The 25,995-nt window shown below is 33.4% G+C and overlaps 1 protein-coding gene across 1 annotated transcript in view; it reads left to right on the top strand.

Moving 5' to 3' along the window:
- The first annotated feature begins 2,793 nt into the window (after positions 1-2,793).
- LOC149771298 (cadherin-related family member 2-like) overlaps positions 2,794-25,995 on the top strand; it is an 83,333-nt gene continuing 60,131 nt past the window's right edge. Inside the window, exons 1-10 of the mRNA XM_089948651.1 lie at positions 2,794-2,906; positions 3,225-3,308; positions 3,740-3,823; positions 12,583-12,752; positions 13,380-13,433; positions 15,731-15,820; positions 16,830-16,922; positions 20,149-20,160; positions 21,175-21,300; positions 24,226-24,348. Coding sequence (XP_089804777.1) covers positions 3,248-3,308; positions 3,740-3,823; positions 12,583-12,752; positions 13,380-13,433; positions 15,731-15,820; positions 16,830-16,922; positions 20,149-20,160; positions 21,175-21,300; positions 24,226-24,348 — 813 coding nt within the window. The 5' untranslated portion in view covers positions 2,794-2,906; positions 3,225-3,247. The remainder of the gene's footprint in view (positions 2,907-3,224; positions 3,309-3,739; positions 3,824-12,582; positions 12,753-13,379; positions 13,434-15,730; positions 15,821-16,829; positions 16,923-20,148; positions 20,161-21,174; positions 21,301-24,225; positions 24,349-25,995) is intronic.

Genomic DNA, 25,995 nt, shown 5'->3' with positions numbered 1-25,995 from the left:
AATCTGCATCTCTTGACACGTTTCTATCTTGTATTATAAAATGATGAAACCCACGGCTTATACAGTAGGACCTTAAGTTTCCAATGTTTGAAACAGTGATCAGTCATTTCTCGAGTCAGTGTTTCCAAATAAAGCTGTATCGTGACAAGGCGTTGAACTTTTCACCGCTCTTCCTGGTTCAGTATAGTGTAGTTTCGAGAGCTTACATGGTATTGATGTTGTAAGTCGTTTCACTAACCGTGAAGTGCCTTGGTTTATAATTATTTTAACTTTTATGAGCCCAAATAATATATTTTAGGGTAATTAAAATGACACTTTCCAAATGGCGCTGGTTGCAAAACGACACGCACAAGTAGGATAAGACGAGATCTTGAAACGGGACTGTGCCATTTTGAGACAATGTAATAATGTTCGATTGAAAATTGGCACTGTGCCGTTTCAAGACCATGATTTTGCCACCTTAACTTGAGTGTACCTATAGCAATCTGACTAAAGCAATGTTTTTGGTACAATAGTTATTCGGACATAAATATTACTTTGTAGGAATAATGAATGCATCTTCTAGTTTCACCAAATTTGTTATGGCTATACATAGTCTCGTTATCCCACATCGTGTCTGCTACCGTACGAGCGACGAATCGAATATAAAGGTCGATTACACTTTGGTCGGAACAATGACGTCAAATGGGACTAACAGCTGTCGCAAAAACGATTGTACAATGATCAAGTATAACGTGTTCCTGTCATAGGGTGGTTAGAGAAGAGCCAGATAATAATTATAATTCCCAAATGATACGGTCCTAACAATAAAGAAGGGATTAACTGATTTACTGGAATGAAATGAGTTAATTTATTTTGAACAACATACATTATTGAGCTTTTCATTGGAACTCTTTTTCTTTCTGATTTAAACATTTTCTCTCCATATAGTATTACACTGTTTGAAATTCAGTACAAAAATGTACCCAACGTACCCTTTTCTCTCGCTCTGTGTTATCAAGAGTACAGATATTAACGATATTTGAGCGAAGAAACGACTCAGGAAAAAGAATAAAGATGTTTGTTCAAGAGTTTACAAAATATTACCTTGATGCTCAAAAAGGTCCCTATTAAAATTAATGGCTTTTTGTATTTCTGATGGTTATTGTTGGATTGCAGGTCTAAAGTTACATTAATGGAAAGTGCAGAAATTCTTCACATTTACAAACGTGAAAATAACATTGTGCTGAAAGACATTTGCAAGCTATTGAGGTTTCCTGCTCTCAGGGTAAGTACATTAAGGACACAACGTGTGTATAATGGAAATATTGGAATGAATTTCTTGTATATTTTACCGCGTAGGCCTAGTTGGCCTCAAATAAGAATTTTACTGTGTGTTCTAAATTTGTATAGAATTATGACCTTTTTATATGCTGAAAAACCCGTTGCAGGAGTTGGGATTTTTGTTCACTTGGTAGTATAAGTATCCTAAATGTTCAGTTTTTTCAGATATCTGAGCATCTTGTTTTGGGGTTTCGTTTATTTCCTTTCGTTTTAATTTTATTTGGAACTAGACAGCATTAGAGGCAGATAACAAAGAAGATATGCATTGTTTTTCGGTATTTTTCTTGCTCTCCTTCTTTTCAGTGGATAATCTAGACCGCAAATACTTTGGTTTATGGAATTTATTTTTAGAATGAATAATTAAGGTATCAGTTTGTATATTTATGAAGTACTAGTACTAATACTATGAAGTAATATTATAGTCTTTAGTATGTAAGTATCGTTTTCTTTCTACTTCTCAGTATGGTGTATATAGTCTACAAATGTTTTGGCATTAGGAAGTCTTGAAACAAATTATTACGATGGCAAGTCGGATAACTTTTGTTAAATACTACTACTACTACTACTACTACTACTACTACTTCTACTACTACTACTACTACTAATAATAATAATAATAATAATAATAATGATAATAATAATAATAACAACAACAAAAATAGGAAGATGTAAAAGAAAACGAACAGGAACAAGGAGATGAAAAAGAATAAGAACATGGAGGTTACTAATAGTATGGAGTAATATTCTATTTGCTTGAATGCTGCAAGAGCAATCTTCTGTTTCCGGAGAAATAATATTTGCCACGATATTAAAAAAGTAGAAGATAATATTCAAACTGAATAGAAGTTGGCGATATCATTGCGATACAGTGAGCAGGTTAACAGCAGCAAAATTTAGATTTTAACTGGCATTTTCCAACCTGATGGACTTCAAAGGCCAGTCTTACAACATAAATATATCCTTTTCATTTTAAACTTACGATATATAACACCAACATCCACTCTCTTTCTCTCTCTCTCTCAAAAGACAGGGTTTTAACCGAACTGAACACGGAACCAATGCAATAGTAGAATATCTAAGATGGATTGGTGACGAAAACAAAGAACACCACAGGACACAGTGGCCAATGTTTAGAGAAAAGCCTATCCAAACTTAAACATGTGTTGTATATCATTACTTACAAACATGCTTGCATGTCTATCCAGTCTCAAGTATGTTGTTAGACTCCAGAATAAACTATGAAGTACTTGAAAGGAGTCAATAACTCCATGTAAATAAATTCACCTATACAACACCTTCATAGATATGCCCAATTGATTTTTCGGCAATAAAACCTTAAGCAGAGAGGAAGTATTCCAAACTGTCTGTTGATTTTGGTTTTGATTTAAAATCTGTATACAGTTGCGAGAAGTTGATATTATAAAAAAATAGACAATTCAGTGCAATATATGTGTTTTTTCAGGGGAACATTTTGATATTATTTTACAGATCGTGCTGAGGTAGCCTAATGAAGAAAAGGATATTATTTGAGAAATCATCGTTGCCAGCATAATTACAACTATTTACTGTTTTTTATATTTCATGTATGTCTTCCGTCTCCTCTGCACACAATCATTTACAAATAGTCATCTTTTAATATTGTTTGTCTTTTCAACGTACATTGCAATTTGGTTATTCTTTGTACCACGCGTTACATATTGCAGTTAAATATTCTTGGATTAAAATATGATTATGCACTTTTCCAGAGTTACTTCGCGCCTAATCTTTGTGATGCTCTGTTTTGTAAGGGAATTCTAATTTCTACATAAATTATGATTTTCAAATTTATTCACTTGTCATCCATTTATATCTGTTTTATCTAGTCTCTTTGTTCCTAATTCCTGTTCTGTTTTCTCATGCAGATATACACATCTTACAAGTGAAAATGTGCAGTGAACATCAGAGAGATAAATATCGGGCGTACTGGATCGTCCTTGGAATCGCAGGTTTGTAGGAATAGCAAGTGATTACTTTTAGAATTATCGATACAAAAAACATGAAATCGACAACGACGGTGACGACAACGATGATGATGATGCAGCGATCACAAATGTGTAGTTCATCTCAGATGATTGTAGGTGATTAAATCAGCCCCCAAAGCTAATGGACGCCATCAGCATCAGTACAGATTAAGGGTCTGATAAATCAGACTACGATGACGAGTGTTTAGCATTGATGACTAGTATCCTGATACATTGTTTTACTGTACAGTTAACACGTATCCTCCTCCTTTTTCCCCTTTGTCCACTATTACTACTATTAAATAGGCTAATGTTTTTCATTGTTATAAAGCAACGCAAGACATTTATTTTACTCACGTTTATACACTACATGTATGTTATATTGTAAGAAATATCATCAGTTTTGTATGTTTTAGGCTTGCTTTTTGCCGGTTGTGCAGGAGTTCTACAGTTTGATCTGCCACCAAAGTATCTAGAGATATATGAAAATGTGACTGCGGGTAAGACAGCGTTACAACATTTGATATTCTCTTAAACCGCTTGTATTTCGTGTAAAATCTATTTAAAATACTAAGCGTTGATGCTATGGAGTCTCTTGAAGTGTTTTTGTTTCTTTTGTTTTAGTTTCTTTCAGGTTGTCTTTTGTTTTTCATTGTTTATTTAATGACTTGTACACACAATTTGTCCAATAACATGTCTTTACCAATACGGAGTTCTTACTTAAGACTGAGCGTAATAGTTGTTTCATGATGCGCTGTCTACTCTTGGCCTGGAGAAAAATAAAATTTAGTTTGAGTCTAAGAACGAGTTTCCACTTTCAACCAATCACAATCGATTTTTTAAGAAGTAAAATAGTTTCTGATTGTTTGACATAAAATATAACTCTCAAACTTATGGTCAAAAGTTTTAAGACCTCATAGTCTGATATCACCTGCCTTCATCCAAGAGGCAGAGAAGTGTTAAAAGGATCTGAAATCGAGAACTTCTACAGGATGATTAAAGTATACACTAATTTTTACTAAATATGATCCACTCGGTTTCTGATTGTAAATGTTTAGAGCAATAAGGAACGACAAGTGATTTAAACAGGGCTTATTACAAATTTTGAGTAGCATTGATTAGCAAATAAATGAGTTGCCAGCCGATTTATTCTCAGTAAATTTTAAGATTTCCTAATTATTTTAGTCTGTTGGGGAATTGTTGAATAAGCAACTAGTCGAAACAGTGATCGAAAACAAACAAATGTAAATTCATTGACAACATCCATAAGCTATTAATGACAATAAAGACATGTTTTCACGTAAAGTTAATTTGTTTAAGGTTGACTTTGACGACGGAGTTGATAGTGATGCATATACGTTAATTATCCAATTCTTGTGGAAACAGACAACAACTTTACTCATTGCGTAGTCCTTGTCTCATTAACACTAATATGGCTCAATACCAATGCAGCACGCATGATTATCACTGAAAACCTGTAAAATGATTAAGTCACACGAGTCAGAAAGAATTTGTAAGTTTCAGCCTGTTTATGAAAAATACAGACATTGCAACAAACCAATATCTTACGAAACTCAAAAATAAGAAAGCTATCATGATATGCAATCAAGTAAAGATCTATCACAAATGGACCGGGACAGGTAATAAAGTAAGAATACTACACTCCTATTTCAAGAAATTCCAGAAAAAAAAAACAAATAATCGTTTATATTTGTGTGGAGTCCTCCAGACCACATTATTTGATAAACAAGCAAGCTTATGAGATGGAAGCTCTTTTTTAGAGGGTTAAAAAGTTTTTCTATCTATTTGTATCCCCCTCCTTACCCCAAACTGTACTGTGGGCATATTTCGTAGCAGTAAAGTCGAACAGAAGTTTGAACAATGTAACTAAAAATGTAGCTTTCACTTGGCGTATTCGTTTCTTTTTGAAGGGAATATACTTGTTTAAATTACTAATGCCAGGTCTACATTCCTTCCTTCCCTGGATATAAATTGCATTTCAGAACAATCTAGTTCTCTCCTCTTTTGAAACTTTTAAGTGATTCTTGCCATAGATTGAAATATTTTGTCCTTTTCATGAAGGCACAATCTGTGCTATATTTGTTGCAAACAATGCATGTGTCCCTTGATAGGTGTAGATGTCAGAACTTGCATTTCGTTAGATCAGACAAAAACCCTTTAGGAAAGAAAGGAGAACTTTTTTTCTTCTTGTACCTGGTGTATGCATGATATTTTGGTCGTTTAGTGTATGAGCATGTCTCTCTTCCATCCGCCGTTTGTTTCCTTTTGCTGAGTAGTATACTCATGTTTCTTTTTGAACTCTTATTTCCTGAGACTCCTATGTGGGTCCGTCTCCCTTCCATGGAGCCTTGACTGCATAGCCTCTCATTATTATCACTCCTTACATAAGGGACCTAACCCGTTGTTTCTTTATGCTCTATCAGTAAGTGTTACTACTGTGTTATTAGTCATATATTAGTTATTTTCATTTATACACGACCGCTCCAGTGGCCTAGTGGTTAGAACGTCCGCCTCAGATGCGGGAGGTCGTGGGTTCGATACCCGGCCGAGTCATACCAAAGACTTATAAAAATGGTACTAACAGCTGCTTCGCTTGGCGCTCAGCATTAAGAGGTTAGTGCTAGGACTGGTCGGCGTGATGTCAGGATAATGTGACTGGGTGGGACATCATGATACAAGTATGCGGCATGACACTGAAGCCATCGTAGCCATATCGATATCTGAAAAATTGATAACGCTACGTTAAAATTCCAAATCACACACACACACATTTATATTTGTCTTTTGGTACAGAGTTAGAAGTTTATTTCGTAGTCACATCTATCACCCTTCTGGCTTTATTTTCAGAATTCTTGAAAAAATATGACTACATTGTAATCGGGCTTGGCCAACACATTTTAGGATAGGAAATTATTTAGCAAGTGAGGGCGGTTCATATATTTTGGACTCTGTTCAGCACATCATTTCCTTTAGTTGGAGTAATATATCCAACCCCCCTTCTCCCAGTTGCTATACATATTTCTTTTCCATCTTAGGCAGCTGAAGTCCCAGATTTGTATGGTTTTAGAAAAAAATCGTGCTTATTTCATAATAACACCCCAGGCATATACTATATTATTTCCGTCCCTTTTGATTGCGTATTTGGTAATTATGGACAAAAGTCGATTTGCAGGATGTGTGGCTTAAGATACATATACATGTTATATGTACATAGAAATTCTTATTGTTTAATTTGTTTGATAGATGATATGCATTTCTGCCATGCTGGCTTAGCGAAACGTTAGATCTATCTTACTAAATTATTTGTTTACTGTACATTTTTAACATGATATTCATCTTTAGGCTTTGATGTCTTGCATTATATTGTCTCTTGATGTTTATATGTCTTGCATTATGCTATGCCGTTGTTATTTGTATATTATCCACCATTTGTATTGGCATAGTTTTATTTTCCTTATGGTTATGTATCGAAATCTGTATCCCCAGTCATTCTGATATCAAGTATATATTTGTAATTCCGTCGACTTAGTTCATACCCATTTCTTCCGAACTGAAATGTATTTTACGTTTGGGTTTCCGAATTCAACTTTATACACGTTTTCTTATTATATATTGTGTATAGTTTTGAGCATATATTTTAATCGTTCTATTTATTCTATATTTTTTCTCTATCGTTATACTGAAATATCATGCTTTTTATGATGTTCAGTTTTCTTGGCTATTCTATTCATTTCAAAACGCTTTTACTACTGTATATTTCCGTAATGGCTTTTTAAAGTATAACCAAACCAATATTTGTATATTGCTACCGAAGCAAAGTTCCTTTTATTTATCAATCATCCCGGGACTTTTCTGGGTTCTTCCTCCACCAGTTATACTGGCCACCTATCAATTGCTGAAAATAGTGTTAAATCGAATCAAGAACAATTTTTCCTCCATATACAGTATATTTTGTCTTATCATTTTTATCGTGGATGTTATATGCGACGTGTGTTCATTCAGTTGCATTTAGGTTAGAGTAAGACAATATTTCATTTTTCTGTTTGAAATGCGGTTTTAGTGTTTCCTCTCTATCATTCTTTATAATGCCTTTATTTGTTTTCTAATAAAATTGGTTGGTAAACTTGAATGGTTGTCACGCACATTTTCACTTAGTAATATATCTGTTTTGCAGATGACCTTTGAGCCTGAAACGTTGCAAAAATCACAGTATTTTTGAAAATGTCTTAAAGAATAATCATATCCTATAAAATGTGTGCAGTCATATTTTAAGTTACTTTTAATTATTAAAAAATTTGGTATTGCCATACCTTTTATTTGCTTATTAGTATTTGTCCTTATGCATAGGTCTCTGATTGGTATAACATATAATAACAATGACCTTAAGCATCCTGTCTCACGGACCTCGCTTTATTAAAGATTTATGATTGTGGTGTTGCTGATTAACTTAGGTTTTATACAATACTTTAGCCTCATTACAAAACTTATTTCCAAAACCACACTTTTAAAGGTTTATATATAACCATGTTCGAATCTTGTGAATGCTTTTTCTTGGTCTTATAGTTTCATTTGTTACGTGTTTCGCCTCGAATAAACAGTAAAGCAGACAGAGTGAAAACAACAAGCCTTTTAAAATTAAAAAAGAATGGTTTATTTCCCTAGATAAATTCTTTAAAAATGAAAAAGAAGAAGAACTTACGGTTTCAAGAATAAAATAAAAAAATAATCCAAGAATAATCGACGATTTAAATTGCAAAAGTCCTAGTAATACATGTTTTAATAATTTCAAGTTCGAATCCTGGGGGAAAATCCAAGATGGATGACGATGACGTATGTTGTAGTCTGTACTGTGTTGTCTTTTACAGTTCCTAATAGAAATACAAATAATAACACTCCGGTGTTGGAAATCAAAATTAGAGTTGTAAGCAATCTTTCCAAAATTTTTGTGTGAGCACTCCTCAAAATATTTCCAGAGACAAAAGAATTAATCCTTTTGAAATCCAATTATAATACAAACTATGGCTACAACAAAATAATTTGACATCAGTGTAAAGAGCCCACAACTGTTAGATCTCTCTCTAACACAAAGGTTATAACGTAATCTAAGACGCAGTTTCGAAATTTCCCCCAAGTTGCGAAATCAGAAGGGGAGGGTCACGTGATCGTGTTTATATCATGTACGCTTAAAGTGACCCTGACGAAAATTCCAAGAAATAAAATATAAAAAATATTGTTTACATCTTAAATGTAATCCCATCATAACTTTGGAAATAACCAATCATTTTAAAATAAAATAGAACTTGTTTACGGTGGTTGCTATTAATTTTAATCAAGGTCAGGATCTAGGTTAACACCTGGTGTTTACAAAAAGAATGAATCAGGTCAACCGATTTTCTGGAATAAATATCATGTTCAGTAAATAAAGTTACATTATAATAGCATATAATAGAATAAAAATGTAAAACTGACAAACAATAAAATTCAAATGAACATGAATTAAATCAGATATTCGTAACACCTTCCCCATAAGAAGACAGATTTGTATGATAAAGCTTTCTTTTTAACATAGATTAATTATCTAGTTTTAACAAAAACATAAGAAGTACAATTATGAATTATAAACAGTGTACATGAAATAATACATTTCGATACACGGAAAAGTCAGAGATAGCCTTGACCTTAGCATATATAGGTTTAACTTGTCCATGCCCCACGATGTGTCCTAGAAAAGTTACACTAGCACGACATAACTCACTTTTAGATAAATTAATTGTCAAACATGCATATGTGAGACTACGATATTCCGAATTGTTGCTAAATGCTCTTTCCATGTGTCTTTGTACATAATGACATCATCAATGTAAGCATCACAATTGTCTAGACAAGACGTGATCATATTCGTGAGACGTTGAAGTGTACTTGGTGAACCTTTCATCCCAAACGGCATTACTTTATATTGGTAAATTCCATTTGGAGTCACCAATGCCGAAATTTCATCTGCTCTTTACGTTAGTGGAATCTGCCAAAATACTTTCAGAAGGTACAATTTGATGACATAATGGGAATGGGAAGTAATCTGTTTTTGTCACACTATTCACCTTCTTATAATCAGTACACATACGAAATGTTATATCTGGTTTTGGAACAAGAATGCATGGTGAACTCCACTCACTTTTACTGGGTTCTATAGAATTAATATCCAACAAATAATGAATTTATTTTTTCAAGTATCCCTGTTTGAGAGGGTTCATCCTGTACGGATGTTATTTGACAGGTTTGGAATTTACAATTGCAACGTCATACAAAGTGTGTTTGTCCTTGTAGGAACATCTGGAAATAAGTGCTCATATAACTGTTTAAGTTCATTTCTTTTTTGATCTTGCAAATGGGAATGTTTCTGGCCCAGAGCTTTCATAATTTCTTAATTCCGAAGATTTTTCACTCTAATGTCAGTAGACTCCGATGATATTCCTTCACTTACATCTTCTATGTTTGGGACTGGTACAACTACATTAACTGCATGTTTAACCTGGCTATCTATTTCAACTTACTCTTTTAGCATGTTAATGTGACATAGTTGCTTTTGGTTACGCCTTCCAGGAGTATTTATAATGTAATTTAAATCGTTTATTTTCCTATCTGCTGTGTAGGGACCATACTACTTGGCCTGAAGAGGATTTACTGATATTGGCAAGAGAGCCATAACTCTATCACCAGGCTGAAATCTCCTTTCCTTCGAGCTTTTATCATTTATTGACTTCAATTTGGATTGAGTATAGTATAGATTTGCTCTTGCGAACTCACGTGCCTTTGACAACTTCTATTTAAAATTAGAAACATAATTATGAAGATTAATATCAGACTCTTCATTAGAAAGAAGTTTCTCTTTCAATAACTTATAGGTCCACGCAAAGTGTGTCTAAAAACCAGTTCAAAGAGACTGACACCTAAAGGTTCTTGAACTGATTCCCTAACAGCAAACAATAGTAATTGAATGCCTTCATCCCAATCTTTACCTGTATCAAAACAATATGATCGAATCATATTTTTCAGACTCTGATGGAATCTTTATAATGCCTCTTGTGTCTCAGGGTGATAGGAAGAAAAGTTGAATTGTTGAATGCCTGCTTCGTACATAACTTGCTGGAAAATTCCAGACATTAAATTTGGGCCTTGATCAGACTGTACGTACAAGGGAAGGCAAATTGAGCAAACAACTTTATCCAAACTTTTACTATTGTTTTAGATTTTATATTCATCAAAGGGAATTGCCTCTGGAAGCCTTGTTGACGCACATATAATGGTCAACAGGTATTGGTAACCTGACATAGTCTAAGGTAAGAGACCAATACAATCTACCATAATTCTAGTAAATGGTTCGTGAAAGGCAGGACTATGGTGTAGATGAGCTTTGGGAATTTTCTGATTTGGTTTTCCTACCATTTGTCAGGTATGACAAGATCTACAGTATTTACTAACATCACTTTTGACTTTTGGCCAATAGAAGTGAGTTAAGATCTTGTGATTAGTTTTATTGATCATTAAATGACCAGTCAATGTAGTTTCATGGGCCAGACTAAGTATTTTCTGTCTTTAATGTTTTGGAACTAAAATTTGATAGTTCACTGACCATTCTTCATCGGCAGGTACCTTTAATAGGGATATGAATGGCTTAATCGCCTAAAAGTGATATAGAACCCTTGATTCCGAATGGTTCATAATTCTCCATAATCGTATCAGACTGGGATTTATTAGACCCAACAAATGTATTGCTTTCAATACATGACAGTGACGTTATCCTCTTAGCAATAAGAGCATTTGGAATAGAACTGTCTTGATTCTGATGCCTATTTTTCAATTTGTAGCAATCAGAAATAACGTGTCCTTTTTTCTTGCAATAGGTACACGTAGGAAGAGACAAGGATCCTGAATCAAGCATTTCTGAAGTTTGATTTTTAGAAGTTGTGTCATTTTGAATTTTAGAACCTCTTGATTAGACTGATATACGTTTCTGCCAAAAGACTGTTGAGTAGATCTTTATTAGCTAAAGAATACTCAGCAGCAGCACGAGCAGCATTTTCCAAGGTTTCAAGCTAATGCTCGTCAAGATAAGACTTAATGTCACTATGTACCCAGTTTTTGAACTCTTCAAGTCATATAAGTTGTTTAAGACTTTCATAATCTTCTTAGTTCTTTTTTCTCTTGCTAATTCGACATGAGTTTGTCCAGCTTGTTTTCTGTATTTTTTGAAGTTTTGCCGATTAGCTTCAGGGACTAACCCATATCCCCTTAAGATGCATTCTTTGACCGCGTCACCACTTTGTTGAACTGACAGTGAACGGTAATATCACTATCTTTACCAGTAAGTAAACATTCTAATAAGCGAATCCAACGCTCCCTTGGCCATTTAAAATTTTGAGCAACTTTGTCAAAATAATGAAAATATTTGTCTACTTCTTTTTCTCTGAAAGGGGGCACTAATCTAATATTCTTTACTAGATCAAAACTTAAATTTGGATTTGAAATTTGAATGTGCTTTTAAATATTTTGTGGAGGTGATAGACATATTTCATAGATTTAGCATCAGTCAGATTTGGATGGTATGAAGTGTAGTGACTGTTAATTGTGTTAGTAAATAACGTATTGAAGAATAAAACATATTGACATATCACTTTCAAACATGAATCAAAATGTCCTGCCATGCTGTGTTTAATATGAGGGTTTTCCTATTGCATTAAATCATTAAATGATAATCGCACTGAGAAATGATGAGAGCAAGATTGTTAGAACAGTACGGAAGGAAGAATGAATCAATTACGTATATTGATGTGAGCGTCTACGCCACTTTAATTTAATCTTTCACAATACAACACCTTAACAGTGTGTATATGGTGCAAAAGTGCCAATTTTACTTCCTGTGTACTGGTGCACACTTAAGAGGATGTATTATGGGGCTAGAAATTAAAATTTAAACGAATTTCCTCGACTGCATTGTTCCAGAATTTTACTTTTCTAATTACCGTCCATTTTGATTTTAGAACTATACAAAAGATCATGCGCTCTCATATACCTAATTGATACAATATTGAACTTTAAAGGAAAGAAATTATTCATTTTAGTTTATTTTGTGTTTCTAAAACATGTACATTCGAATTTCTTGAATGCTTAATTAGAACGAAGAATAGTTGTTTTCTGCTTCCTGCACTAACTAACAAAGCTGTTATTTGTATTGTATCAGGTACATTTTTGTTTGAGTTGAGAGCAAAGGACACAGATAACCCCAACAATGAGTTGAAATTCAACACATTCAATGATGATGCATTTAAATACGTCACCGTCAACCAGACAAATAAAACGAACCCATCAACTGCAAATATTATTCTGAAGGAGCCGATAGATAGAGAAAAAGTACGTGTTGGCCAAACGATCTGTTTTCATCTTACAGTATTTTATATTTGTATGTTTTCAATGTCCTGTAAGACTTATTTTTTATTTGTTTCTTGATGTAATGACGTGTCTATGTGTAGTCCCGTAGTAAGTTAAGTTATTCATTTTAGAAATATTTGTTATTTGTATAGGACAAAATGAGCCACCATTGATATATAGATTATGAATAAATAATATACCTATTTTGTTCAATACAATAGCAAGTCTTTCATTTTATATACCATTTTAAAACGTCCCAATGTGTACATTTTTCATGTAGGCACACAGCAATAAAATAAACCTCTTGCCATGCGCATGGAAAGTGCACGTACTCTATTTTGAACATAAGGAGTAATACAAGGATTGCTTTCTTACAGTCTGTCTCTATATATTGGTATCAAACAGTTCCAAGGAATTTATATTTGTGTATATGATCAGTAAACGTTTGGAAATTAAAATTCTATGCAAAGAGAGATATAGATGTAACAACGGGGAGTAGATTATGAAGTAAATAACGGTGAAATTTATGATGCTGTACCATAAGTAGCACAATCAAATGCAGTCAAAGAGAAGAAAACTAACTTTGGTTATCTTGCGTTTTAATTTCAGCATGTGGAAGGAGTTGAGTTGACATTTTCTGTGACCGACAACAGAGGCAATGTGGTATGATATATATATATATATATATATATATATATATATATATATATATATATATATATATATATATATATATATATATATATATATATATAAATGGAATGACAGACTGTTTAAGGCAGGAAACAAAACGAACAGTAGTGAAATAAATATATAAACCGTATAAGAAATACAGACAAAATTAAGGCAAAGCATTGATATCAGTCTATAGTGTCAAACTAAGTAACAGAAGAGAATGTAAACGAAAGTAATGAAAAAATGACCAAATAATATTTCCTAAAACACAAAACGAACATTTAAAAAGAACTTACATTATTGTAAATTAAAGCCCAAATAATCTTAAATGTTCTACTATTGTCAACAATTATACATTATTTCGAATTAATTCCAGTCGTGTCCTAAATGAATTCCAATCTTAAATGTTGTAACCCTGGGATAGTATTGATGTGCATACAGTCTAGATGTAGCACAATGATATAGATAAATGTGTCCTTGAATGAGTTTGCAATAATTCAAAATAGTAATTTATACTCAAAAGTATCAGTAATCATTTTGTAATTCCAATGAATAATTTAAATTAAATAATCCTCTCTTATTAAAATGCAACATAGCTTAATGACCGATTCCTCTTCCGACTTTAAGATCAGAATCAGTAATATAGTTTATGAATATCATTAGTATAGAACATATAATCCATTATAACAGAACCAAGATGAATATCATGTTCCCCGTGAAAATGAAGCACAGTCTCTTTCTAAAACAAAGAGCATGCAAAACACAACGTATACCCTGTTTTTCACAAGGAGATAAACAATGCCCTGAACTAAGATTCAAGGAAACATATTTTCCCCCACTGAATACTGTACTTAAAGTATAACCTTAAACCATAGAAATACCTTAGCTATGAGATCTGTTATTTTAAAAACAACAACAACAACAACATTAATAATAATAATAATAATAATCATAAACTGTAATTAGGAGATGAAACCACTGGTTTAACACAGGCACTGCAAAGCTCACTTATCCCTAAATTAATTGTCAAATGTGCATCACTGAGTTTATCAAACATATTCCGAATGGTTTCTAAATGATCTTTAAAGGTGTCATTGTACTTGATGATGATATCACCGATGTAAACGTCGTAATGAATTAGACCATATGTAGCCATTATTATTAAACCCTGGAAAGTTGCAGGAGACATTGTCATGTTTTTGTGTCTAGAATTTGCCAGAATCCTTGCAAGAGGTCGAACGTTCTGACGTATTTGGGATTTCTACTTCTGTCAATGCAATCATTGAGTTAGTTTTAACATTGGACATGAATCTGTCCTTGTGACACTGTTTACTTTTCTATAGTCAGTTCACATGCAGAAAGTATTAACTGGTCTCTGCACCATAATACCTGGTGAACTCCAGTTACCTTTTTTTTTGTTCTATAAAATCATTCTCCAGAATGTATTCAATTATTTTTGTTACAAAGAATCCTGTTTGAGAGGATTCATCCTGTAAGGATGTGATTAAACACATTTAGACATCTTCACATAATAGTTCATTTCCTGTAGTGGTATACTTGAAAGTGCATCATCCAGATTATTCAATATTTCTAAATTCTGAAGATTGGTGAAACCAAAACTACTACTGTCGGATTGCATGACATCATTGAATTCTGTGATGTGTGGGACACGTACACCTTAATCACCTGAACGGTTAACAGTGACATCTCTTTCAACATACACATTAACGTATTTATTTATACGTTTTGTATTCTGTTTTCGTCTCTGAGTAGTGTTAATGAAACAACTTAAGTCATTTTCTTTTCAAATGAATATGGACCATAATACTTAGCCTGATGAGGGTTTACGAGGTAATGTTAAGAACGCCAGAATTATATTAAAAGACTGAAAACTCCTCTCCTTTATATTTCTGTCATACCTTATTTTCGCTTTTGACTGAGTAGAACGATGATTAATTTCCTGCTTCTTCACCAGCCTTTGACAACTAATATTTGAGATCAGAAACATATTCACGGATAGTGATTTCTGAATCTTTGTTTGAAAGATGTTTCTCTTTTAATAACTTCATTGGTCAACGGACAATATGTCTCAGAATCTATCTCAAACAGTATAGACCCTACCTTTTTTAAAAAGGCCTTCTATGCGCTCCTGAAAGTTGGGTGAACAAACAATATATCTTCCAGAATTTCCCATTGGTTACCATCTCGTTTGTAAAAACATTTCCGGGCTGTTTAAAAATGTTGATAAAACAATCTTATATCTAACATTTCTTTCTGATTTACAGGTCGTGACACCTATTCGGTTGTACATTCTGGATGTGTGCGATGAATCACCCCAGTTTGTTGGACAGCCTTATGTTCTTGAGATAAATGAGGTATCGTTTTTTTTTCTGGTCTTCAATCATATTAGACACACACACGGGTAAAACATAAAGGAACACATTTTCTTAGATTGATCATTGTGTGTGTGTGTGTGTGATATTTAACGTAGCTTTAACAACTTTTCAGTCATATCGCTACTATATCTGCAGTGTGGTAGTTATAGCGGTTGCTTGCATTTGGGAATCATACCGCAGACATGTAGCATGATGTCTTAGCCAGTCACTGTATCCTGACGCCAGACTGACCATTTCTACCACTAACCTCTTAATAGTGAGCACCTAGCGAGGCAGATGTTAGTACCATTTGTATAAGTCTTTGGTATGACTCGGTCTGTCTTCGAATCCTCGACCTTCCGCATCCGAGGCGGACGCTCTAACCATTAGGCCACCGGAGCGGTAGGAAATTGATCATTGATGTTAAGAGTCCAAAAAGGTTTCTATAACGTAAACAGTGGATGAAAATACGTGAAGTTGTCGCAAGACACTGGCGCTTTATAAAGAGTATGGGCATTTGCTGTGAGGAGATAATTTGGTATGCAGAAAGGAAGGCCACTGAAAATCCATTTATGTTACCATTCGAAAACTTACTATAGTAATACTGTGGGAACGTTATATTATTTAAGGTAAAGATATATCAAGTCTTGATAGTTCTAAGGTTTTCAATGTCAACAGTTAGTAGCACCATGAGTTCAAATGACATTAAAACACATTTTACGCATGCCTCAGGATACCAGCAAGACTGAAAGATGGAATATGTAATAAGGAATGTGAATATAATTTTTTTTTCTCCCTTACAATCCTACTCAAAACTCATCCCTTTCGCATAATATATTGCCCGACTAATATATCGTTCATGTATTAGACATATTGCGCATCATAATTATTGAAATTGTCGTTCCATGAAATATGTGCCTACTTGTTTTCTCATACATAAAGTTCCACTTTTTGATTTTATACAATATTTACTTAATTCGAGGTTGAAAATAATATATTTTTGCTGCAGACCAACGTGATCGGTTCCATAGTTGTGTACAGTAAAATACATGCCGAAGACAAGGATAATGGTATCAACGCTGTTGTCACTTACGTAATGAAGGTACTATTCAACAGTTTTATATGACAACACTGATTTGTAATTTTGATGTTGTATAAACACATTAAAAGTATTTTATGACACATCATGTTGTCGCAAGGCTTCAGTACATTATTTGTGCATGTTGTGTCATGCTTCTGAACTTTTATTATAAATTCCAAAAAAATAATTAGCCTCATCCGGTTATTGTAATCTAAGGTGAAAATTAATCAATAAAGTGTAGGAAAATTGTAAGACTTTGTCTGACAAGGATTGACTCGTATGAATTTTACATTTATAAACAACCGTGTTTAATCTTCTGCAGTTGGATAATATTGTATTTGATCATACTACATGACGTGCCATAATTATCGCAACCAAAGTGGCCTACGTAATTTGGATTTATGTGTACGCCAAAACGCCAATTGATTTATTTGCATTGTAAAGAAAGTTATTTCAGGAGTGATTATTTACATGATATATTTTACATGGTAACTGTTCACTGATTTGAATGACTTAAAGGAAAGGATCTTAGTTGTAGAGGGAGGCTGGATACAAAACTCAAAAAAAACTGCAGATGAATTATTGTCAAGCTGATCAACTGTTGGAACTTTCCAAAGGTTGCCAGCTTAAACAAAATATAGTGTTATTGGCGGCAAATTTGAATGTAGTGGGTGGGTGGTTCTGTTGAACTAATTAAAATAAGGAAGATACTCTTGAGATATAAATAAAGTTCGTACAGCCACTAAGCTTTGTCAGCATTTTTGTACAATAGAAGTAAGACAACATGACACAGTATGTCATCATTTCATATATTGTTAATATATGCAGACAACATTTTTTGGTTCAGGGAAATGTACAAATTCGCTTGTAATAAAAGATATTAGATGTAATATTAAACTTGATATATATATGAAACAGCACCAAAACATTTTTATGTGCATCTTTTTGTGTATATTATCTTATCTTTCTTGTACGCTGTTCATCCAATATACATGTCTTCTTGTTCCTGTTTACATTAGTACAATGAGAAAAGACTACCTTACAGACTAGTTGCCAGAACATTTGCATAGCTCTAGCAGTTTGTTGCAGTACATTTCCGTCGCTATGAAACGTTCTATAACCGGATGAGCGTTTTGGCGTGTATATTGTTCTCTTAATGGTGAATCACGTGTCGTCCAGTTATTTCACTACTGTTCGTTTTGTTTCCTGCCTTAAACAGTCTGTCATTCCATTTATATATATATATATATATATATATATATATATATATATATATATATATATATATATATATATATATATATATATATATATATATGTGTGTGTGTGTGTGTGTGTGTGTGTGTGTGTATTACTCTTGAACAGAACATAACTCACAAGGTCAGATATTCATGATAAGAATTTTAATTTTATTGGGTTTCGACTAACAATCAGATTATGCATTTCATTCTCAAATTTACACAAAAATCATTGGCTAATATTTTTTTCCAAATTAAGTTATATACATTTATTGATGATGTAATTAAATAAAGAATAAGATGCAGACACAGGAAACTCACATAAAATATGTAAATCCCTAAAAAGGAGCATAAACTGGAGTAATTATTGAACAAGTGTTGTGAAATGCTTGATCCATTAACACATGGCATAAGTGGCCACTTATCAGATAAATACATTAATGTTAAAACATGTTCTTTGCATACACACATGTGCCTAATCCTTATTTCATCTGTATGAAATACCAGCTGCACAAGTTCCGTCAATATTTGAATATACTTGATTCGGGTCTGACTACGTACAGGACTAACGGATATGAGTGAGTTGTTTTATGTCCCTCATATATAACTTTAAATATTATATCATTCATTGATCCAAACACATCTGAAGCGAAAATGTGTGTTTATTTTTAGGCGTGTCAGGTTTAACTGTGTCGTACTTCCTATGTGCAACAAAGTGAAAAATTACCTATTCCATAGATTTTAGTATACGGATCCACGTAAGACATTTCCATGAATGTTGGTAACAATTGTAAGCGAATGGTAACATTTGGACAATCTGAAAATATATTGACAACTAAATTTCATGCTTGTAATCCTGGTTTCACATATGTAAAGCAGTGAATTAACCCTATACACGTTGTAACTGCTGGATTACCGTGAAAACGATGGTTAAGTTTTGTCAGGTAACGATTTCTATGAGCAAGTCGAAAAACATCCTTCTCAGTTGGATGTACATACACACCTCACAAAAGTACTTGTTTTATACCTAATGCATTTCGCAACATGAAAATATTTTACGTTGCTGTATAAAGAAATTTTCCTTGTGTCTTCGTTTAACTGAACATAAGAAGAGTCACAAAATGACATATAGAGTACAATAATTTCCATACATGGTTCTAACGACACCACTCAGACTCCCGGTTAACAGTAATACTTGTGATATCATGTATTAACATTGCTTGATCACTTAAACCAAGATTTTAACAGAAGTTCATAAGAAAACATATCATTAAATTAATGGCAATAAGTATCACGCAGCCAGCGGCGGGTGTATGTTGTAAAACTGTACGACGATGGCCTTGGAACTAATGGAAGGAACTTATTTATGTTTTATGCGACTGAGGTTATGCATGATATAAGTATAACTCCTTCTGTTGAGAAATCTAATAAGTAATGGCATACATTAGGTCCAGACATTAATTTTATTGAAAATATGCGGAGCAGTTTTGCAGTCAAATTAATTAATGAAGTTGACATAATTGAAATGAGATAGAACCTCAGAACTACTATGACCCATATCCGGCATTGAATATTTAACACGTGCGATATATATCTCGTTGGGTTCATTCCTTGGCGTTTGAGACTTATTTTTAGTGAGAGGCTGTATCACAAAATACTGACACATTAAAATCAGTTTTTCGACGTCATGATATCATTCTATATTTCCCTTCCAAACCGTAAAAAATGTAGCACATCACCTCATGTTGACCAACAAAGTATAGGAACTATATATGGATTAAGTTTTCAATCTATGTTTTAGCTGAGACTTATATTCAGAAATACTCCGTATCTAACCTGGATATTGAATTCTGTATAATGTTTTCGAAGATCCAAGTAAACATAAAATTTTCAAGAGTCACTTACTCCCCACCCTTAGATTACAAACTCTACTATAGTTGATAAGTCATCTCCATTGGTTCCACGAATATTGTAGTTTCAATGACCATTAGTTCCTTTTATTTTTGCAGCCAAAGACAGAGGTAAGAAACCATATATATTCCTTTTTTATCCAATACTATTCATATTCGTTTCACGAATAAATAAAGTGATATTTCCTTTCTCAGATCTGTCCTCTGATCATTTCGAATAAAATATGAAGAAAGAGCACGAAAATTATTATAAATATATTGCTTCCTTGTAAGAATCATAAAACTAAATGTTTTGTCACGTGATTTTGATGCATATTGTGATGCGTTTGTCTTCACATCCACTACGACGTGGATTTAGGGGACAGAATTCTTGAAAATGTTGATATACTTTAAGTTAAGGTAATACTGTTAGCTAAGGTTCACATCGGTAAATAGTTTAATGGCGTTTACATGCATTTAGTTATATTTATTTTTTGCACGAGTTCAGTAGCAATTTTCTGTGCTAAATTTTGCCGAAAATCTTTTATGTTCTGCTTTACATTACGTTTATAAGGATTTTGATTTTATATGAAAATCTCAACCCTGATATCATATTTCGTTTACCAACCTCTTGTAAGAAACTGGCCTTTTACATTATTTTTATGTATCTACGGTTATTTTTTCCAGACCTACTTACTCTTTAAATTTTCTACTACCTCAATAAATATGTAAAAAATAAAATCCTTTGTAGGAACACACATTTCAAGATCTTTGAACACCTAGATAAGAAAGCTGTCTAAATTAAAAAATGATTCGATAAGTTGTCAGCTACGAACTCCCAAAAGCATTGTGCTTTTAACCAACACAGTACCATTTTTTACTCTTATACAATAAAAGCACATGTAAACTCGCATGGATACTAGCATGACTTTTTCAGTATATCTACAGATGGCATAAGTCACATAAACACCACACATGCATGTACAATTAGGTACGAGAGGAATTGTTTTCTGAAATCTTTGCTATCTGAACCTGAAATGTATTAATTAAAAGTGCTCATCTAATGTTACTACCCAGTAATTATTTCCTTTTTTTCCCCTCACATTTCTGTACAACTTGCAATAGTGAATCTTTTCTTACTTTCAGTCTGACTATTGGAGAGATATATACAACAGAAACTTTCGTATAGATCCAGTCAATGGGACAGTATTCCTTGAACGAAATCTTGACTACGAAGAAAACAGCTTCTATCAATTTATTATTGAAGCGCACGTATGTATATGTATATGTTCTAATACAGCATCAAACATGGTATCATGATCGCATTTAACTTCGGACACTAGATATATTACTAAATGGAATAAAATTGGCCTGGTAGTTCGTTCGATTCCTATGCCTGAAAATTAATATATACTCACGATGACATTGTGAATATTCTTAAGCTGTGCTTAATAGTAAATGTTTAAACAATAAGCAATCAAACCTGGACCAATAGCCACGCTCTATTCTACAAGTACCATTTGATCAACATCATAAGATTTTGTTATAAAACACATGTATTAAATTCAGGACATTCACAAACATTAAGCAAATTTAAAAATATCTGATTTATTACTTACGATGCAAAGTTTTATTTCAAAGTTAATATTCAAAGTCTTACTTCAGTACTTGATATTACATCGAATATACAATGGGTCTTTCCAATAAATAAAAGGAAAACAAAAGGCACGCACAAAGATCTAAAACAATAATGCTTCTTCTTTTCCATTGACGCATTTCCTAAAGAGTCCAATGACAGCTGAACGACTTAACTGAACATGTTAAATTCAGGGGTTAAAGTGTAAAACGTTCATGTTACACCACAAACAAATCTCAGTGTCCTACATTTCCTACAATGCCCAGTCGCGAACTAATTCAATGCGCTGGTATGAATACCTGTCCGTGATATATATCAAAGTCCACAGACTGTCTTAATCTGTTAATATATGAACGGAGCAAAATGGTCTCACTAGCCAGATAGTCTCTGATTATAACGGTGCTAGTTCCACAGCAACAGCAGGAGAAACAATAGAGGTTATACAAATTAACTGAAGGGATCGGTTCTAGAATGTATTATCCTATCACTACATCGATAGCACGAAGATTCAAGTCCCAAGTTCCATAAAATTCAAGTATTTCTACTATATTTCATATGGATCTAGGCTTATTGGTTGGTGTAGCTTCTCCATTCTTCCATGAAGGGTATAGAAATGACTTCATTATCACAGAGAAGGGCATATAACCTGAACTGAGAGTTGAGTTTCTAAAATCGGAAGTGGTGAGGTGGGGTCGCAAACTACCAAAGTGATAGGAGAATATCATATAAAAAATATATACAATGCTAATGAATTAAAAGTCTTTGTATCAGACCGACTCAGCGGTGAAAGTTTTGCTCCAGTCTGCGTTCAGCTTTCAAGCATGGTTCAGACCCTCCTGTCTCTTTTCTACAGTGCAACTAACAACGGGGCCAGAATTATCGTTTGAGATGTAACGGTTTAGTTATATGAGACATTAACTATCCACCCTAGCCAGTTCTAACCTTTTGGTCTAATGGTATGTCAGCAATACCGTGAGACAGACGAATCTTGTCCGATTCTTGACCACGATAGTTAGAATTCGACTCCTCTCCTGTTACAAATACTGTGACTTCTGATGAAAGGTTCTGCGTTCGGAAAAGCAAGCGATGCTTACTAAACTTAAAACGTCATGTGTACTCTACTAAAATGTATGTCAATGTAGAGATGTAGGCGCATTTGTTCAAATTAAATTAAATAATGGATTATTCTTCTAAATATTAATATTACAATAGTCTAGCCATAGTCTATTCAAGTCCAGATTGCTGAATGCGCTGCACCCCAAATGTCATCCAAACACTTTCTGCTGAAAATTATTGATCGCTAGGGACTTTTACAGTGGAAGCCAGGTACTAAACTTGATCACCAAAAGACGTCCGAGCTATCATGATAAATAACCGGGTATTACGAATTTGTTTTCAACACGGGTTGTTTTCATTTTGACATCTTAATGAGCGACATTAAAGCCGGATTGTACTGGATCACCCCTTTAGGTTAATCTCGTTCAAAAATGGCCACGTAATTTAACATTCATTTTTCCGTATATACTTTCTAAGGGCATATACATAATAACCTTCGATTGGAATATGGATGAATGCAGATCCAAATAAAGTCTATTATTACAATTTAAAGATGTGTGTAATCAAATTCTAAAACATGACACTCATTACTGAAAGAATTCTGAACGCCAACATGACCTGTATATCTTTTTTAACAAAAGAATTCTCTTCATGAAACATAAAAGTCCTTAATAAAATAAAAACGTGCATCTTGAGATAGGATAAACTTGACTTCGACAATTAACATTTGGAAGTGAAATCACAAACACTGGATGTAAATTGAATTGAACATAATTAGCATGGAACCTAATCACAGTGTGTGTGTGTGTGTGTGTGTGTGTGTGTGTGTGTGTGTGCATGTTTTGAGAAGGATATGCGAAAGAAATGTAACGATACGAATTATGATGATAATGTTTTCCCAAAATTATTTCTTATTGTATTTTGGAATAGTATGGTGAATTACGCCATAGCAACACTTTATAAGTTTTGTCATTCTGATACAATATAATATAGTATGTCCAAGAACACACCATAGTAGCCGATTCGAGGTGATCCGTTTTCGGAAATCGAACCCGCAAATTCACAGCACGAGTCCAACGCCTTATCATGTGTGTCACCAACGCCCCCATTCTTGTATTTAGAACGTACGAGACTGAACTCCGATTTTAAGTGAAATTAAGAAATAACACTAAAGTGACAGGAAGAGAAGACAATAGAGTCGTTAAATGATCATCGTTCCTCTGAGGTCTTCAGGATGTCAGTGCAGATAGGAAATCATGAAGATATGATAATCGAATAATTATACTTTGTTCTGTCATATGACTATTAAATAACAATCCTCCTGTGAGAAAGAGTCCATTAAAAAAATGTCACAGTCTGATATTCAAATCGTAGTAACTTTGCAACGTATTTGACTATATATTCACATGAAAGATAAGCCCTACGTAATGTTCTCACTCTCACGAAGTCATATGCAGAGCGCACGCACTATGCATTGCGAACATTTTATCTTTTCATTTATTTAGGATCCTTGTAATCTAAGTGCAATTGCAGCGGATCTAACCATAAAGGTCAAGGACGTTCAAGATCAACCCCCTTTCTTCGAAGGACTACCATACATGGCAACTTTAAATGAAGGGAATTATACCGTACGTATTAATATATAAAAATGGCATACTACTTTTAATACCATTAAATAAGTACTTTAACGGAAATGTGAATCAAAATCTCCCAGGAAGATGGGTATCAAAACCTTCCTTCCAGGAAATATTGTTCAGCAATTTCCAACTGTAACGTCCTCCTGCATGGTAACTTTTTTCACGGGTATTAAGTAAATATTAAATACTTCTTGAATAGCATTAGTGTTAGAGTCTTTAGCTCACTATATTGAGTTGGGCCAGAAAAGGTTTTGACAGCATCAAGTGCAGAGTTTTAACGCAGTTCTTCTTGATAGTCTGTGTACTTTGAGCCTCTGGCAAAACTCATAATAGCTACTTGGAATGTTCGTCGGTCCTTTCTCCTCAACAGCCCTTCTCGATGTTAATTTGTTTTCTCAGACTCAGTCACACAGCCAAGTGTGAAATTAAGATTATATATGACTAAAATCTCTTCTATTCAAGAGTGATATATATATATATATATATATATATATATATATATATATATATATATATATATATATATATATATATATATATATATATATATATATATATATATATATATATATATATATATATATATATATATAGCTACTTACCCAGGTACGTCAGCCATCGTTTCCTTGCCCTTTGCCCTACTTTATTTATTTTCGTTGTGGCTGGAATTTGGGGCTTATTAAAATGTTGATTTAGAATAAACTATGTCGGCTAGTTTTTGTGCACAGAATGTTGAACTCTTCTGTCTCTTACTCTGTGTCTCAATGTTTGATTCGGCACAAAATTATATCCAACGTGTACAATGCACCACTTGGGCATACTGTTAGTTTTTAAGTCGAAACTTAAATAGTCACTCTGTAATTTTAGAGATAGATATAAATGTAATTCATCATGTTGGGACACACACATGCTGCTGAAGAGATACATCTACCCATAAAGTGATCAACACAGTTTCAGCACATATATTTACTAAGCAAGCAAATAGGATACACACTTTACATTCTGTCTAAATAATATGCTGCAACAGGACCAGAAATCTTACCATGTAAGATGAAAAAAGGTTAAAATCTGCTCTAACCTAGGTCGTAGTTTCATTCTTAGTACGATACACTCTGTAACGAGTTCGCTGGCCTTGGGTTTAAAAAAATGTATGTTAATGTATGCAAGCATAATGGTAGCATTTATTAGACTGTGGAATGAATATATATATATATATATATATATATATATATATATATATATATATATATATATATATATATATATATATATATATATATATATATATATATATATATATATATATATATATATATATATATTTCCGCAAAGTCACAATCGACTGACGGTATATCTGGTAGATTTGTCACCCAAACCGATATAAGAAGCTATATAGATTTACGTTGGATTTTGTATTGCAAACATGTCTGTAACATAGTTTTAAATGTTTAAGTGAGCGCATCAAATTTCAAATAGCGTTGATACAAGCTCCATGTATTAAATTTCACGCCGAAGAGACTCAAAATGTTACAACGTTACATTTCTAGCAACACAGCCTCATCGTGAGCAACCTATATATACATTTTATACATTTCATCTTGTCTCACCAATATAAACATAACGTCCTAATGTTAAATT

This window comes from Sinohyriopsis cumingii, unplaced genomic scaffold (genome assembly GCF_028554795.1).
Source record: "Sinohyriopsis cumingii isolate HCF-2022 unplaced genomic scaffold, ASM2855479v2 utg001976l, whole genome shotgun sequence".
Classification (NCBI taxonomy): Eukaryota; Metazoa; Mollusca; class Bivalvia; order Unionida; family Unionidae; genus Sinohyriopsis; species Sinohyriopsis cumingii.
Note: the sequence above shows the minus strand (reverse complement) of the source record. Positions and strands in the feature narration are given on the sequence as shown.